A 17,583-nucleotide genomic window follows, 5' to 3' on the forward strand; every position below is an offset into this window, starting at 1 on the left:
CACACACACACACACACACACACACACACACACACACACACACACACACACACACACACACCATCTCTCCAAACAGACTCCTCATCCCCACATCCAGTGCTGAGCATGAAAGCCCACTCGTCTGCCTTGACTGACAGATTACACTTATGGTGTCACATAGTCATGCTGATGATGATGTACAACAATGTTGTTATGACAACCACCTCTGGATAGCAATGATATCTATGTAAGAAATAGATCTAGAGACACAATAAAATGGTTTCCAAGCAAGTTCCACATTTAAAGTGAGCAGAATCAGCGATCCTGTGAAACTATCACACCAAGGTTCTGGTTTTGCACTAGCCAGTAAGTCAGGGATTAATCTTGAGATTTAAGTCTAGATTTGAAGTTGTTCAAACTGTAAGCAGTGTGGTCTGTGGGTGGAAGCCTATGCATTGCCTACATGTAATCGAACTGCCCTGAGGTGTGACTGTTTGACACAGTTTTTTGTTGGTTGCTTGTGAACAGTTGGCTGAAACCTACGGGAAATATTTCACAAATAAGGATTCTGCTAAGCAAGTGCAAATTAGATGAGAAGCTGATTTCAAAAGGTGCCTCTGAACTCTTTCAGTTTCATGTACATGAATAAATTGAAAGGACGTTTATACATTAATATTAAAATGAGTAAAAATTGACATTAGCCCACATTTTAATAGTCTGTATATAACTACTCAAATGCTATGCTAAAAAAAAAGAGTAGGAAGAAGTACTTGATCCTACATTAGTATCATAACAGTGAAACTAATGTTATTTTCAACGTTAAAACATTGAAATCCAAACTTTTTTTCTTTGCTTCCATACCTAAACTGTTAGATCTGTTGTTGTCACTCAGCATGTGGAAAAGAGTCTCACAATAACTTCTATTGTGGGCTCCAGTAGATTTTCATTGTGTACAGGCTGCTGCTCTCAGGTTTATTATTTCTCCGTGGATTTACACAACTGAATTCAACAAAACGTAAGCAGATGTTTCATGAACTGTTTTGGCTGATTTCCATCCCCTACACTGACAGTAAGGTGTTTTTATACTAGACTGTATAAAGCTGGTATAAAGGTGGAATTCAGTGAATGAATCTGAGCATCATCAGGTTAAATTTAAATTAATCTCTGCTATACCCAATGTAACCTACCTCTGACCATAAACATCCCAGCCTCCGTGCAACAGTCCAAGTATGGCCAGCTCACCACTTTATCATTCAACATTCATGTCATTCAATATTTTCATTCAACCTTTGATTTTACTATACCTCAGTTTGTTTTGCATGACAAATCAGACTATGAAAAAACATAACTTTGCATTATATGCAGAGCTGGTGTCTCATTTAAAAATAACTTTAAATTTCCAGTTTATGAAATGTCACTAAACTGTCTTTACCTTTAAATATAACGTTGCGTCTTTCTCGCCTTTCTCCCCTTCACCTCCAATTTTCTTTCCCTGGGAAATAAGGCAGTACCTTCAGCTAGCAGACACACTGACAAACTGTGTGTTTGACAATATTTGTTGAACTGTTAGAAATGTTGCATTTGAAATTACCTACCACTAAAAAAACATTTTTCCTTTCATGCTTGCTTCTCTTAACAAGAAGCTGAAGTACTGAAACCATAACTTACGGACATCTGCAACAAAAACGCAGTTTCAGATCGTTCCAGCCCACTTTATCTCCTGAATATAGTGTATAACTGGTGCATAAATTATATATATTTCCCGCTATCATCACTTTGTATGTGATAAACCCAGGTGATGGATAGACCAATAGGATTGCCGTATCTGTTTAGTAGTGTGTTATGTGCTATTGTTCCCTCCATTTAGGCTCAGATTGGTTTGATGTTTGAAGGCGTTTAGTGCTGGAAAATAAAAACGTCCCTCAAATGTGTTTATCCTAAAGTAATGGGCCTGTTTTGAAAGTGTCAAGAGCACAAAGTGAAGACATTTGGGTTAAAATGTAGGGAGTAAAAGTAAAACATCAAAATAATAAATACAAAATACTTTACAACTCCACAACTTTATTAGTGCAAAAAAACCCATCAATGTATTTTCACTTAAACAAGCAGCTGTTTTTTATGTGCATTAAAGTTATAAAAAAAATGTAACAGTGCAAATTCCTTGCTGACAGTTTAACCAAAAGGCATTTCTGGTGGCCGACATATCCTCAGCATAGCCATGTATAATATCCACAAAACTTAAAAAGAGGTTATACACACACAATACGGTAATATTATGTTGAAGCACAGTACGTATCACTCTGCGAGGCTATGATAGCCGTAATGCTCCAACAATCCATCAAGCGGTGCGGCTTCGTAGCTTAGCAAAGTCGTACTAAAACATTTGACAGATTTTCCAGCGCCGTGTACGACATAAAATCGTTTCGAAGTCAGTAAACACAACCAGAATTCATACATAAGGCACACAGGATTATAAGGGGCACTGTCGATTTTCAGAAAAATCAAAGGATTGATTTTAAGTGTGCCGTATTTTCCAAGCCACACGGTAATACCAACGGCCCGCTACCATGCTCTACCAAAAATAGTGCTTTGTTGTGTATCTGACGGACGAAAGCTAAACCAGTTCCACACCACTGAAGTTGCAGAATTTTTACAAACCCATTCTGGTTCATCCGTTTCATTTAACGATCCGCTTTCGCTCTTCTCGTTCTGAGTTGCAGCCATGTGCGTATGTAAACATAGGCACTGCGCATGTGCGTTTTACCCATATTCTATCTCGATGTTTCATTTTCCTATCGTCGCCCAAAATTACACCGGTATTACCGTGAACGGTATGATATGGCCCAGCCCTAGTCTCTTGCACTGCCCACAGTGAACTGCAAACAGAAAAACCCATTAACCACTATATTTCTAGTTTGAATGTGTGGTTAATGAGAAGTGCAGTGTGCAGTGATTGTTTATAAGCATTAGTGTTACATTTCTTTCAGGCTTGATGTAGCAATCACTGATTTTCAACAAAAATCTCCGAAAATAAAAATGCTGAAAGTTGACAAATTATTTAAATGACATGCAGTTCCCAAATAGCCCCGCATCCAAACGATTAGAATGTCCTTGAGCTGTCTCTCAAAATAAAAATTTTGCTCTCATTGATTGAGCATGTGGAATTTAGAGTGCCTTTAACACATACATATATATGTGCAAGATACCAGTAAATTGCATTACTAATTTTGTCCTCTAAATCAAAACGTTGTTACCCAGTAATCAGCATCCATCTCGAAATCTCGAAATAAAGGCAGATAGACATTCAAGCTTAGCTCATGTCAGGTTTTGTTTTTGTTCATATACATAACTGCTTATATACTGTACATGTTTTATGGGAAAATCCAATAACTGAACCTCATTTCAAGCTTGTTATCAGAATTTGAGCATAATGGGAGAAAAAGGAAATTAACGAGACTTGGCTGTTTTCCATTGACCATCGTCTCCCTTGTTTTGCTTGAATGAGTCTGCATTCAGATTTATTTCAGCTCTGATAAACACCACTCAGTGAGAAACATTTAAAAAATATTCAAAAACAAAGTGATTATAAATAAAAAAAACTAAATTTATGCACTATTCTTCCTCAACTAACTTTGTGCATGATGATTCCCTCAGAGTTTCCAGCCATGCTATAGCTGACCTTGACTCCTGACCTCATTGCATATCTTCATGGAGGTCAGGTCATAAAGACTCATTGTTATTCATCAGTCCGTTCTTCTCTGACTTCTTAATTATTCTCAGTCCTTGACAGTCTGTCCAACGTTAAGGCATAGGATGTTCTTGTGATAATATTGGACGATCACAGTGAGAACTCTCAAACTGAATCAGCTTTTTAAATTTTATTATTTATGATAAAGTTTTAAAAGTAAAATTATTTTTCGGGCAACTGTGCATGCTGTTGTAGGCCAAGTACCACTTTGTACTAAAAAGACCACAATTTTTTTTCACAAGTCCTTGATAATTAGAAATAGCCATTAATTGGCCACCCTGGGTCCCTAAGAAAAGCAAAAAATAATGAGATATGGATTTATGCCTGTAAAAACAGTATTTTCCAAAAAGGCAGGATATGTTTAGGCTTACATCCTGCTGTGGCACAAGAAAAGATCAGGTAGGACATTACAGTCCATTAGATGCTGCTCTGGCAGTAATGAAATAGCTTGTCAACCCTGCCATTTATTCCATCATAACATGAAAGTAATTATTAGCAGCATTCACCATTTCTAGCTAAATACCAACTAAAGCTAGATGGTATGAGTTTGACACCTTGTGTATGTATAGGTGTTGTTTTTATCAGTGTGTTGGTGTTTATGCATGTAAATAACTGTGTATGTGTTAAAATTTTAAACAGGGGCATGCTTTAGCTGTAGATCATTGCTACATGTGGGTTTTTTGATTGCTTAATAATATATTGCGCAATTCATTTAGGTTTTTCAGGTGGAAAAAAATCACACTGATTCTCAAAAACACACAAAAACTGTATGTATCAAATATGACAAACTTGGCGTTAGGGGGTTAAATATGTGAATGCAGAAACGCGTTTGCTGAGGATGCATACATACATCATCACTGACAGCCTTATCACGATGGACAAGTGTTCTTAAGTGCTACTATCTGTGAAGGGAGGCAGCTGGAAGATTTGTGAAGAACGTTGTGTGGCAGTGTAACTCTTTCAGAGTAATGCTGCTGTTCAGTAATGTAAGCCGTGGACTAGAGACATCATCAGGGATTGTGTTTGTGGGATTCCTGTCCCATAACACATTTACAACATGCATAGCGTGTTTTAGTTAGTGTAGATTTGTATCTCACTTTTTACAAATCGTCCTCAGTCTTTCCAAAGGACACTTAAAAGAACAATATTAAGTAGATTATACTCAGATTTTGAACTTTGATTTGCCAACAGAGATGTTGTTTGAGTTTCAATATTTCAATTTCACACAATAGTGTAGGGTGCATAGATGCATATATCTTGACACTAGGTGAAAACGGCACTTTTCAGCTACCGCACTTGTGACATGCATGCATGCTTTGGAGTTCACTGGGAAGGGCAGAGGATGCTGTGTGTTGATTTAAGCTGTGTGGCTGCTGAGAGTGGCGTAGTGAATCGCTGGGCGTTGTGTTGTGGCATGTCAAGCAAGGGGGTGCAATGTTGTGGAATAATGCTATGCTTAATACATCTCTCTCACTGGTCTCTCTGACTGTCGTATGCCTAGTTTTCTTTTTCTATTGCTTTCTTTCTCTGCAACCGACTCCACTGGAGAACTGAGTGTTGCTGTGGTTACTCTGTTATATGTTACTGATGCACATGAAAGCACAGCGCTCTAAGCACAATAGAACTCAATAGAATGTATTAATAAGATTTACATTTTATTTTAAAATGCAATCATTCTTAATATATCTTTAAATGCACGGTCGTTCGTGTATAATTTGACTTTTATGATCTCTGCTTCTGACTCAGGTATTTAATCCTATGACCTGAAGTCTTTTTTTCACCTTACTTAAATAACTCAAAGTAAATGTTAGCTGGAGAATTATTGAGCAGTAAGTTAAGTGAACTTCTGAATTTCATCACACATTTTTTTATTATCACAAGGGGAACATAAATATCAGTATGGCCACTGACCTTTCAGTGTGCACGCCCTTCTATGACCTACTTCTGCAAAGCATGTTGCTTTGATTGCAGCATTTTGTTTCCAAATATTACTGAAATAAAAGTAAACTTTTTAGAGTCTAACTCAAAGATTTACACCAGAATTGAGAGGACAGTAGGTCATAATGTCTACTGAAGCATCCAGCCGTTGAGTCCAAGCCAAAACTGACCTTTTGAATGGTCGCCACGCTTGAGAACCAGCTGTCTTGCCAGCATCCCTTCCTGAGGTGCTGCTGGGGTAGCAGCTGGCCAGATTGTATTTAAAAGTCCAGCTGGTTTCAAAAAGTAACAAAGTAGCACATGTTTACATTTCTCTTCTTCACGAACCTTTATTTAAGATGCCTACCTGTATGTTTGTATTAAAGATGGAGTTTCTGATTGGCTGTTGAATCCCAGGCCCCTCCAAATTCTCTGAAGTGTTCCAGTATTGCTCCATTATATTTTCACATTGTATCTATTAGAGTACAGGGATATAGGCTGCTGTGCTTCAAATTGCTTTAACTACAGCATTACAATGAGTCTTTGCTATTTAGGACAATAACAGTTTGTGGATAACCATTAAAATCGGCCACTTATCCATTCTTGTTCTTTTGTGCATACAAACTCATCACCGTGGAATATGAAATAGTATAAATAGAAGACAGCAAGCCCCGAAAACCAGCCTAATCGTGTAGATGAAGTTAGATGGAAGCGTCTATAGCTATCAGCTAGTCTGTCTGATTCTGTATTGATCACAAAGAAGGTGGCTCAATACTCGTCTCTAAGTTTCTTTTTTGCTCTTCTGTTCTGTTTTTACCTCTGTTCAGCCTCCCATTAATCAGCCATCCATTGACATTCATCAGGAGTATAGAAAAAAAGTCTTGCCTGTAGCTTGTACATGTGCAAATGTTTGTGTGTGGGTGTGTTTGTGTGTACATGAACTTTATTTTAGGTTTTTATCAATCAATTCACAACAACTGTCATCTCACAGCACTTCACATCGCAATACCTTCCAATATAAATCCAACAATTTCCTTTGAGCAAGCAATAACAGTGAGTAGAGGCAGGGGGAAGTGGCCCTCTGCCTTCACAAGCAAACACAAAAACTGAAATTAAATATAGCAACAATTATTATTTCATTGTATGTCTACCTAAAACACCACCTGGAAATAAACAGTGAACCAATCAATGCAGAACTCAAAGTGTGACTTAAGGATAAGTTTTAAAAAGTAGATTATTTCAGTATACGGTAAGCTTCAGTACACATGAGATCAAACCATAACACACAAATAAATCCAACAAGAAATAGCAAACGCTAGGTTCCAGACAAACAAGACTATGATGAAAAATAAAAGAAGAAACAAAGACAATTTGACATCAACACACAAGCTGTCTAGAGTATTTTTTTTTGTTCTCCTACCAAAATTTACCAAAAAAAAGAGAAAAAGCTGATGATTCGCTTCTCAGCCCATAAACTTTGTCCACCAAAACTCTTTCTGTTCTAATTTCCTCCCTCTATGTGTTGCATTTTTAAAAGTTGGTAAAACGTGAGCTTCTTCTCAAAAGGAACAGAAACAGAACTGACACTGGTATCATTTTGGCTTAAGAGAGGTAAAACATAGGAACGCAGACTAAATACACTAAGAGGGTAGGACAATGGGACACATCTTTAATAAAGAGATTCTCTGTTCAGTGCAAATGAACGGTGAGTCTAAGGTTGAGCTAAAGTGACCTGTGGCGCTTCTCATCTCATGTTTTTTTTTCTTGTCATCACTCATCACAGTGATATGGAGGATTTATTGAAAAAGCCATTTAAGAATCTACTCTTAACTAAAACTTTACTTTTTATTCGTCGTGGTAACCACATCCTTTCTCTTGCAGTTCTTCAGATGAGCAATTTCGCTGGAACTCTCAAGGTAATTCATTATTACGTTATTTTTTCCTTATTTCTTCTCATTTTATGCTTCTTTTCTTAAATTATGTCACCCTCATTTACTGTTTTAATCTCTTTTGATTATTTTAAATGTACAGCACTTTGGTCAGCAGTTGTTGTTTTAAATGTGCTATATAATTAAATGTGACTTTGACTTTAACGTCTCAGACATGCATGAAACTTGTTGTGTGTTAGTTTTTAGAGGAATCATGTATGCCATAGTCAAAATCATTGAGATTTGGTAGTTGTGATAGCTAAATAGGTTATTGCAGGATCCCGACGATCTGTGAAGTCACACCTGCAAACATGTATCACCTTTTTAACCCACAGCTAGCCCGGGAGAACAGTGTTACCCCATATGTTTAAAAAACATAAATAAATAAAATCAAACACTTTCACTACACACAACATACATATTCCCAAATGCACTTACACATACTTACCAGTGCATCAAATTCACTTTTATAACAGCAACTTCATTTCCAGCTAGGCAGCTCCCAGGGCAGACTTATCAAGGCCCTTTACCAGCATATAATCAAAATGTCCCACGGCTCATAACCAAGTCACAATGCGTAAGGCTTTACACACTGTGAGAGGAAAGGATTGGGGTTACTGCCCAGAAAGATCTCATCTCTCTGCCTCATACTCTCTTTCCCGTACCTCTCTCTTTCTCACAGTCTTTGCGCCTGTATGTGCTCCTCATCATTTTTCTCTCCCACAGCTGATGGACAGAAAGATATTGAGGATGAGTTGACAACAGGTCTGGAGTTGGTGGATTCCTGCATTCGCTCCCTTCAGGAATCAGGAATACTAGATAGTGGAGAACGTAAGTGTCACTATTATCGTGTGTGTATGTGTGCATGTGTGTGAGGGGGAAATAGTTTCAAATATTTGGTGTCTGTTTAAATTTTACTTATTTTAGTCTATTTTATGCTATAGTCAAGAGTCAACTCTAGCAGAAATGCCACTCAAACAAAATATTTCAGTCTAAGAGTATAAAAAAATAGCATTTCAGGTTCAATTTTTCATATTACCCACATATTACACACATATTTATTTTTAAAAATTTGAACAGGCACTTCAAGCCACAAAACCAAAATTCATGTTACTGTTTCCAAACAACACATTTAATTGGTTTGTACAGTGCTTAAAAAGTGGCGATAGTCTTCACAGAGTGCAGCAGTAGTTAGTTTAAATATGTGAGTATAATGGTAGCCAATGCTTGTTAACTGTTGTTTATTAAAGGAGGAAAATTATCCCTCACCCATTGGATAAGTGGAATAATTGCCACAAATCCTATTGTTAAGATTTAATTTTTGCTATGATTACAGCTCTGACCTCTGCTCACAGCAAACAGCTTGAGCTTTATTCCAGTTTTTTGAGATCCTCATTGATTATTTGCTCTAAAGCAAATCGTTTGAAGTCAATTTAAGGAACACACGCAGCATATTGCTCTCTTAATCTTTACAAGGAACTGTCCCAAATGCCTGTGGACCTTGGATTCTGATAAAGAAATTCAAACAATGATTGAGAGGCAGCCCGTGTATAAGGTCATGCTAAATGTGCTTGGCATTTTCTTTGCAGGTCATTGGTTTTGGAACACTGCATTCCCATTTCACTTATTGCCTGCTGACCTTTTTGATAGTTGATATTGTAGTAATGGATGGCATTTTAGAACTCACACTGTGAGGGGTGATACACAGTGAATTTCTGTGTGTCAGCTTACATGTTACATCTTGCAGTGCATGTGGTTTCTGGGACTGATAGAGTGGGCTAGGTAGTGTGGAACAACGATGTAATGTTTTGCACACACACACGCATCCACACAAAGAGGCATGTCTGACCAAAAGTTGGACATGATAAGCTATTTTTGGTATATTTACTATAATTGCTGGTTTGCTTTAATATGATATGGATTATCTGTTTAAGCATATGCCGAACAGCTACAAGACGTGCCAGATCATTAGATCCTTACTGTTTTTGTACCGCCCAAGTCCCTGTCCAAATAGATGGCTCTCTCATTGTGAGCACTCTTGTTATGGGTGTCCCACACCCAGCTGTTTTTCCCATTTTGCAAATGGGCTTCTACCACAAGCTTAACAACGTGGCTGTGGATATCTTTCAATAGGTGTGTGTGATTCTTTCCCAAAAAAGAGTGCTGCAAATAGCTAAGCAGTAAATACATACTGTAGTGAAATGTCGCTGTCTTCACCAGAAGGTTCTACTAAACAGGCTTTTTGTCGGTGAACATAAGTGTCAGCACAGAGCAACACAACTCATAAGTAACTGTACACAGACGCACTAATTCTTTTTTAAAAAAAAAAGTAATGTTCAGGTTTTTATTGCGATTTTAAATCCAGCATTCCTAAAATCTTTAATGACCCTTTTGTGTGTATGTCAGGTGTGCATGAGTGAGTATTTCATAGACTGCAGTAAGAATACGATGCTCATAATTTGACTGAGCTTTTGAAATATTTATATCAGAAGAGTCGAACTTACATTTCCATATCAAAACAGAGACGAGAGTCAATACTGACACAAAAGAATTTAGAACCCTACAACCAGTGTTTTTCATTTTACCCACTGTTACTCACACATGCATGCGCTACTATACACTCACTCGTATTAGGCATTTGCACATTTAATGTCACATGTGTGCAAGCATACCACGCCCTTAATAAACCCTTATTAGCTACTTCATAATCAGTCAACTTTGCTATTTTCTGACCATCCAGCAAAAACAAATTTCGCAACACATGTTTGAACATAGAAACAACCATATGCATTTTTTTGTCACGTAACACACACGATGTAACAAACACCAAGGCTGAGGGATGATGAGTTTGGGAGCTCCCACTCAAACTGCGTAACACAAAGTGCTGTTTAATAATTCATAAAAAGCGAGGGATGAATCAAGATGAGAAAAGGCAAGTCTTTTGTGAAGGCGAGAAGCAGAGGAGTTGATCTTGGTTCACAGCACAGAGGCTCACAGGGAGGGAAGGATTCAGGGAGAAGAGAGCGAGCAAGAGAGATGGAGTGAGCAAGCAAATAGATATAGGAGAAGAATAATAACGGGCCATTGTTCTTTAAAGTGAGAAAAGACACTAACGAGTCAGTAAGCTCAGGGGAAAACACTTATTGTAGGCTTTATTAGGACATATCCATGATGGTTCAACTTTTGAAATTGGGAGAGAGAAACAGAAAGAAATCCCCACATTCTTTAACCCTGTTCATCAGAATCTTTACTTACTTCTATATTTTGATGGGATGATTTGATAATATGTATATGCTGGTTCAATGGGGCTGTTTTGTTTTTTAAAAAAAAAGATTGGATATGTTTATATGCACTAAGATACAGTATTAGTGTGCATACTGGATATTTATTTGCATTAAAAAATTGTTAAATATTACCTCTACCAGCTCGGGCACAGATGCAGATCAACTAAGCAGCAACTAAGCAATGTCTGGCATCTCTAACCTACAGTGGCAACATACATGTTATGAATTATTTATTTGCCATATCATGAAAATGTGAGGAACCTAATTACTTCTTAATAGAGCACACGTAAACACATATATGGAAAACCTACATTACTACGCACTCACCGCCGACTGGCTTGTGGCTTGTAACCACTGCTTTTGGTTCACCACATCATTTCATAGACATTTAAGAAGATAGTCCATCTAAAAAACTGCCTTATGATGTTCTTAGCTTGGATCAATATCAGCTTTATGTGCACAGCATCGGAATCAGAGAGAAGGGATTATTATTTGATGACACAGCAGCGACTTCATCAGGTGGTTGAAGTAGTGATGCTCTGAAGCAGACGGTGAATTTGTGTGCATGTAACAAAAGTCATTGTGGTCGACATAGTCTTTTGTTCTAACCCTTTGGAAGATGGTTTGGCATTTTAGGTGTTTGAAGCCAAATTTCATTGTTTTTCAAAGCTCAGCTAACTACTGGAAAAATAAAATAATGTCTCTAATTAATTCCAGACCAGACCATCATGGTCCGCCTTGAGTAAAGTTTTTTTTAAGCCAACAAGGTGTTCCGTCTATTACAACTTTTTTCTTTTCAGCCCTCCTCCTCCTCTTCTCATCCTCTCTATCTCCCTGCTCCTCCTCCTTCTCCTCCAGTTCTTTCTGTTCCTCTGTTTCGGTCTTCCTCTGCTAATAAATTATGTATGCTATCTCCAACTCACGGAGTGCTGCACTGCTGCACTATCTGCTCTAAATTGCTGCTTGCTCTCTCTCTCTCTCTTTTCCCTATTTCACACCCCCTCTCTTTCTCACTCTTAATCTGTCTCTCTCACGCTCTCACTTGCTCTGTCACAAACTCAACTCAACCCCCTTTCTATACAACCATACGCCACCTCTGTCTCAATTGGTAGGACCGGCTCTTCTTTCCCAGAGTTCCTTGCAGCTCAACTCCACCCCGGAGGCTTCGCTCCAGTACTCTGCCAGCTACCATAGCAACCAGACCCTCGCCCTAAGTGACAGCATCTCTGCAGCAACTCCTCAGCGCAGCGGGCAAGTTGGAGGAGCTGTGCACAGCTACAACCAGGTGGGAAATACTTCCGAACAAAGAGAATATTGAGCGTATAAGTGTTGATGAGAACAAAACCGAGAGCAATTCTGTCACTGGCTATCTGTGCAAACCACAATGTGTGTTGTGAGAAACTTTCCATTTGTCTAGGAGGCTGGTGGTCACAACATTTTAGTATGGATTTTGGCTCGGACGGTGACTAATTTGAAGTGCGTTTTCCTCAGTTTATTAGTAAAGCTGTATTAAAACCATTTGCTTATGCAAACTTGTAAGTACTTATAGTGTTGAGAGATGCTGGTCTTCGGATTTCTTGTCGCTCTGATTTTTTCTTTCAGAGACTCTGCGAACATTGCCCTTCATTTTCCTCTACTGGCTTTTTTTAGGCACTGTGTTGCATAGCGCTTATCCAGCTACATGTAACTCTGGCTCTCAGTGCTCTTAGCAAATGTGAATTTGTTTGACACCATAACTGAGTCTATTTGATCAGGGTAGAAGTGCATATTTGTACAGAATCCTATTTCATTAGCCCCACTGAAGTGCTTTAGTCCAGTTCTGCCTTTTCAAGCTGCCCATTGCATTTTGTCTCTAGTGTGAAGGTGATGATAGACATAGGCAAGTTGTTTAGAAGAAAACAGGTTATGAGATGCTCACAGACCCAAATTGGGGTACAATTAAATACACACAGAGAAATCTCTGCAAGTGTCTTGTTTATAAAGACTTAAAATAAAGCTACATGGATACAAAGACATTAACCACAGCAGTGTGCTGATAGAGAGAAAATCTATCAAATTACTTTCTAGCCTGCAGCTGCCAATTATTTTGAATTTCCATATTCTTAACATATCAGTATTAAGTATTACTGCAAACACACACACACACATGTTGTATGAAACAGAAACCCACTGATCTGCTTAATCAGTGAAGCAGCCAGCATCTGGTATAAATCTTCCATTTATGACAGATAATTATGAATACAAAATGAGATCAAATAGTTTAAATGAATCGTTTTAAACTAGATAATTATTTGACAATAGTCGTACTTTGTCGTGAATGGCTTTTGGTATGTTTCTGAGTCTTTGGGCAGAATTTTGTACTAAAGGTAAATTGGTATCTGCTTTCTCCTCTGTCAGTTTGCACGTGCATTTCTGTGGTTTGTTATTTTATGTTCATGTGTCTTTTGAAAGAAAATGATGTAGGAAGTGTTTTTTGTAAATATATTTATTCACATCCCCTGCAGTCACACCAAAGCTAGTTTCAGATAAAGCTTAGATGCCTTGCCTTAATAAATAAGAAACAGGAGGAAAAGACAGAGAGAAACACTGATAGGCTGGGATATAGATGGATGGACAGATTAGGAAAAAGGAATGTTTACTCTTTCTACAGTGTTCCTTGTCCTCTTTTCCCCTCCTCTCATCTTCCTTCCCTGTCCTCTCTGCTCACCATCTCTGTCCATGTGAGCGAGTGTGTATCTCTCTGTGTGTGTATCCTCCCCTCTGATGTTTTTGGCTTGTCAGTGTAATGGGGCTAGTGCTGTCAACAGAGCTTGCTGCTCATGAATAGCTTTATGCATGCCAGTGCTGCTAGATAGGCAGGTGCAGCTTGCATGCATGGGTAGTACATGTATGTTTTTGTTGATCTTCTTCCATTCGTGTGCGCTTGGGTATGTGTGTGTGCACGCGGGGGCTACATTCCTTTACGTGGATGCATGGTGACTATCTGAAGGAGGGAGAGAAAGTAAAAGGTCTAACATGTTGCTGCTCTTTTTGTGGGATATTTATAACCCTGAGAGGCCAGGTTTAATAATTCATGGATACATGGCACCTCAAACATCCCAATGTTTTACTGGAGGAGAGAAAGAGCAGCACTGCAAGATGACACGGAGTGAGATCGAGAAAGTGCTCTCCCTCGCAGTGTGTGTCAGGCTTTCTATCTGTTTGTTACCTCAGCCAACAATTCATCTTTTACTCATTATTTATTCACCCATTGATTTATTTACTCATTCCTACACTTTTCAGGCCTCACTTTGTGTCTTGATCATTGTAGCACATCTGTAGTGTTGAACACAGTCTATTAGCCACCATTAACAGAAGCTCTTCCCTTCGTCTCATAAGCTTTAAGTCATTCAAGATTTCATAATCTGCTAAACTAACACAAAGGACCTCTACAGTACTTTTAGTAATTCATCCTTGGAAAGCTTTAGAGGTACAAAATATTTAGATCACATACATCAACTACAGTGTTAGAATTCAATATTCTTTAATATTTACAAATAAACACAACATTTGATTCATATATTTATTTAAACCATGAAATCTTCAATTTTAGAGACATTTGTTAAGTTATTTACAAATGTTAATTATATGTTCTTTCACTCTGTGTGTCACCTGCTTACTTTCCTGCCTGCCACAATATCAAGTTTTCTTTAGAAAAAAACATTATTTCCATGATGAAGAACAAATATTCTGTGTTTTAAAAGGAGTTAATACATATTAGATGGGGGAAAATTTTTCAGCCCCATCTATTAGAATTCATATCAGATTTGGCTTTGGGTGCTGTAGGTTGACTCCCTGTGAAGTCCTGTGAGCTTGTCGGAGTTCCAGTGCTCCAGCACTCTACATTTGAATCACTGGAAGACCCATTTTGACCACTTGCACAACTGTGCACAACTCTTCTACTAAGTTTAAATAGCAAATCTGCAACTCCTAAAAATGTTATTTTTAGGAAGAGGATGGAGCTGCAGGAACAACTGCTCCATCCTGCCAGCCCCATGGCATTCCATATTTATCCAGTAATATGTAGAAAGACACATGTTGATACAAACTACTGCAGAGTGCAATCCTCATTTTACCAATTATACGTTCTTTCACTCTGTGTGTGTCACCTGCTTGCTTTCCTGCCTGTTTTCTTCCATAAACTGTGCATCAGGTATTTTTTTTCTAAGATCCCCCCCAGCAAATTATACTGTAAATTTCACAACCCCTTTTCAAACCTTGCATTGTCCTCAATAGATACACGCCCTTATCACAAAGCAGGAAAATAACCAGAGACCCAGACAGCCACTGGAAACAAAAGGGAGATTGCATGCTGGTGCATGCTGCTACATTTATTTGTGGTAGATATGCTGAGGAAGCAAGTGGGCTTTTTTTGTTTGTTTTGTTTTGTTTCTCTGCACAATTTTGCAGCTGCAAATACAAACAGCACAACTCAATACAAACACAGCTCCAGAGTGTGTTCAGCTATTGTGAGCTACTGGTTATCAAATGATCAGAACATGTGTTAACTGCATGCATTTTAGTCTATTTTTGCTGTTCAGTAAAATATAACAGACAAAGTAAATATTCTAAGGACTAGCAGAATACATTAATGTCAAGTAATGCATTTTCATTTAAATGTAAATATATATTTATATACATTTTGTATCTCTCTTTTCAGATATGCATCTATATATTACTCAGTTACTAAGATTGTCTGAGCCAAACTACTGTATAGACAGTACTGAGAATCCTCCGAAGTGACTCAGTAACTGCATGATTGCATAATATGGCTTTCTACATCTGAAGCCGTGTCAGTCTAGTAATAATGGATCTGAATCACCTTTACAGCTCAAACTTACACACAAGGCTATATAAGGCTCAGCAAGGTCTGACATATGCTCCCTTTACAGTCTCGGGAGAATAAGGGGAATATATATGGATATACCAGCCTGTTTTGTGGAGTAAAAAGGCTTTTCATATTCTGTCTTTGACTCACATACCTTCTTTATCTGTTGGGAATTCACTGCATAATGCCATCCAAGCTGTAGGTCCACTGTTCTCATTAAAAAATTGCCTTGTAAATAGATGTTAAACATTAACTAGTTTATAATAATAGATTTAGTTGTGTTAATTGTTTGTGAACATCGGGATTTTAATATAACGGATTGTAGATAATAAAATATGACTATACAGTTGACTACATAACTTTTTCTACCTTTAATAGATGGTATGACAAGGCTTTACAAGAAATGATTTCAGTCAGCTGAGCTCAGAGGACTTCGTTGTCGGCTTCTGTGCGTCTTTTTTTGTCATCCCTCTGTGTTCTGTGGGGATTTCATTACTAGCGCTCCCTAAGTTCATTCAAAAACCCTCAAAGTCTCGACTGATCTCATTGTGCATAAAAGTTTTTTTTTCATGAACACTACTCTTTATTCCGTTTCATCCCATTTATTTTCTTAACTCCGTCCCTCCCTTCAACTCTTCTCAAGTTTACCCTCACAAACTAATTACCTCCCTGTCATGCTAATCTTCAGTTGCTCTGTCTCCCCTCACAACCCCTCAGGTGACATCAAGCCGTGCAGCCCAGCAGCAACAATCACAAACTGGGCCGGGGTCAGGTAAGCCTGATCACATCTCCAATTTCTTTGCATGTAATAATATGACAAGGCCTGACATACAGTTGATATGTCAAATGACATATGGAGACATTGACCAAGAACCAAGAAACCAAAAATATGATACTAAGAGGATATTTTTAGAATGTGCAGTATGAATAGCTTTATTATATTATTAGTGCATCCTTGATCTGGGGTCAGAGTTATGGGTTATTTATATGCAATCCTCACTTAGTCTTTTTTTTTTAATTGTTAAAATTGATCACTCACTGATAATGATACCCAGTGTGCTCATATCCAGGCAAATGTCTGTGAATGTGTCCAATCTAAAATTCTAAGCATTATACAGTATATATGCAAACAGCTTTTTTAAGTAAAGTGTCACTGATGCACTTAAAATAAAATCTAAATTTTGACCTTTGTGCCAGTGTTTTGCTATTATAAATTTTTTTTGGCATATTACCAAGTTATCAGCCACAGAAAATCTCCAGCTTTTTAAAACCCACTTTAAATCTATTTCACATCATTATTATCAGGCTGATCACATTTCTCTGTCATTCTGTAACATTTACATGTTCATTAAAGTGTTTTCCCTCCACTTTTTTCCAAGGTATCTACTACTCCAGTGCCACCTTACCTGCCCAGGGTTCCCCTCTGTCAGGAGGGGGAGGCTCAGGGTCCGGTTCCCCCAGTAAACTTCAACGTCTGGGATCAGCCTCTGATGCACAAGGATACGCTACCACTCAGCGTCTGCCTTCCTCTTCTTCCTCCTCTCCCAAACAGTCTCCTGCTAATCGATTGGCCAAATCATACAGGTAGAGAGCATATACGGCTGCTAATACTGACACACAGTCCGTATTAGAATAATGAAAAGGCTTGAGAAATAGCTTGAGAATAAGCTAAACACATGATGATGGTTTGCAATAGAATAAAAAAACAGAAAAGAATAAAAAAGTTAAACTTAAGTCTTGCAAGTTGATTGTCAGCTTCTTTATGCCAGCATATAAAAACATATCCTGTACATGACACATGACAAATGATTGTTCTTAAACATGAAGAGCAATCAGTTGTTTGAATATATATATATATAT

At 38.0% G+C, this 17,583-nt stretch overlaps 1 protein-coding gene across 4 annotated transcripts in view; it reads left to right on the forward strand.

Annotated features, from left to right (window-relative positions):
• Positions 1-17,583, forward strand: part of ctnnd2a (catenin (cadherin-associated protein), delta 2a) — a 255,957-nt gene that overhangs the window by 114,491 nt on the left and 123,883 nt on the right. For all 4 annotated transcript variants that reach the window (XM_013915545.1, XM_013915542.1, XM_013915547.1 and 1 more), the window contains exons 4-8: positions 7,526-7,560; positions 8,299-8,403; positions 11,969-12,141; positions 16,441-16,495; positions 17,103-17,307. In XM_013915545.1, the coding sequence (XP_013770999.1) occupies positions 7,526-7,560; positions 8,299-8,403; positions 11,969-12,141; positions 16,441-16,495; positions 17,103-17,307 (573 nt within the window). The remainder of the gene's footprint in view (positions 1-7,525; positions 7,561-8,298; positions 8,404-11,968; positions 12,142-16,440; positions 16,496-17,102; positions 17,308-17,583) is intronic.

Source organism: Pundamilia nyererei, unplaced genomic scaffold (genome assembly GCF_000239375.1).
Source record: "Pundamilia nyererei isolate P.nyererei 1_Seehausen unplaced genomic scaffold, PunNye1.0 scaffold00007, whole genome shotgun sequence".
NCBI lineage: Eukaryota > Metazoa > Chordata > Actinopteri > Cichliformes > Cichlidae > Pundamilia > Pundamilia nyererei.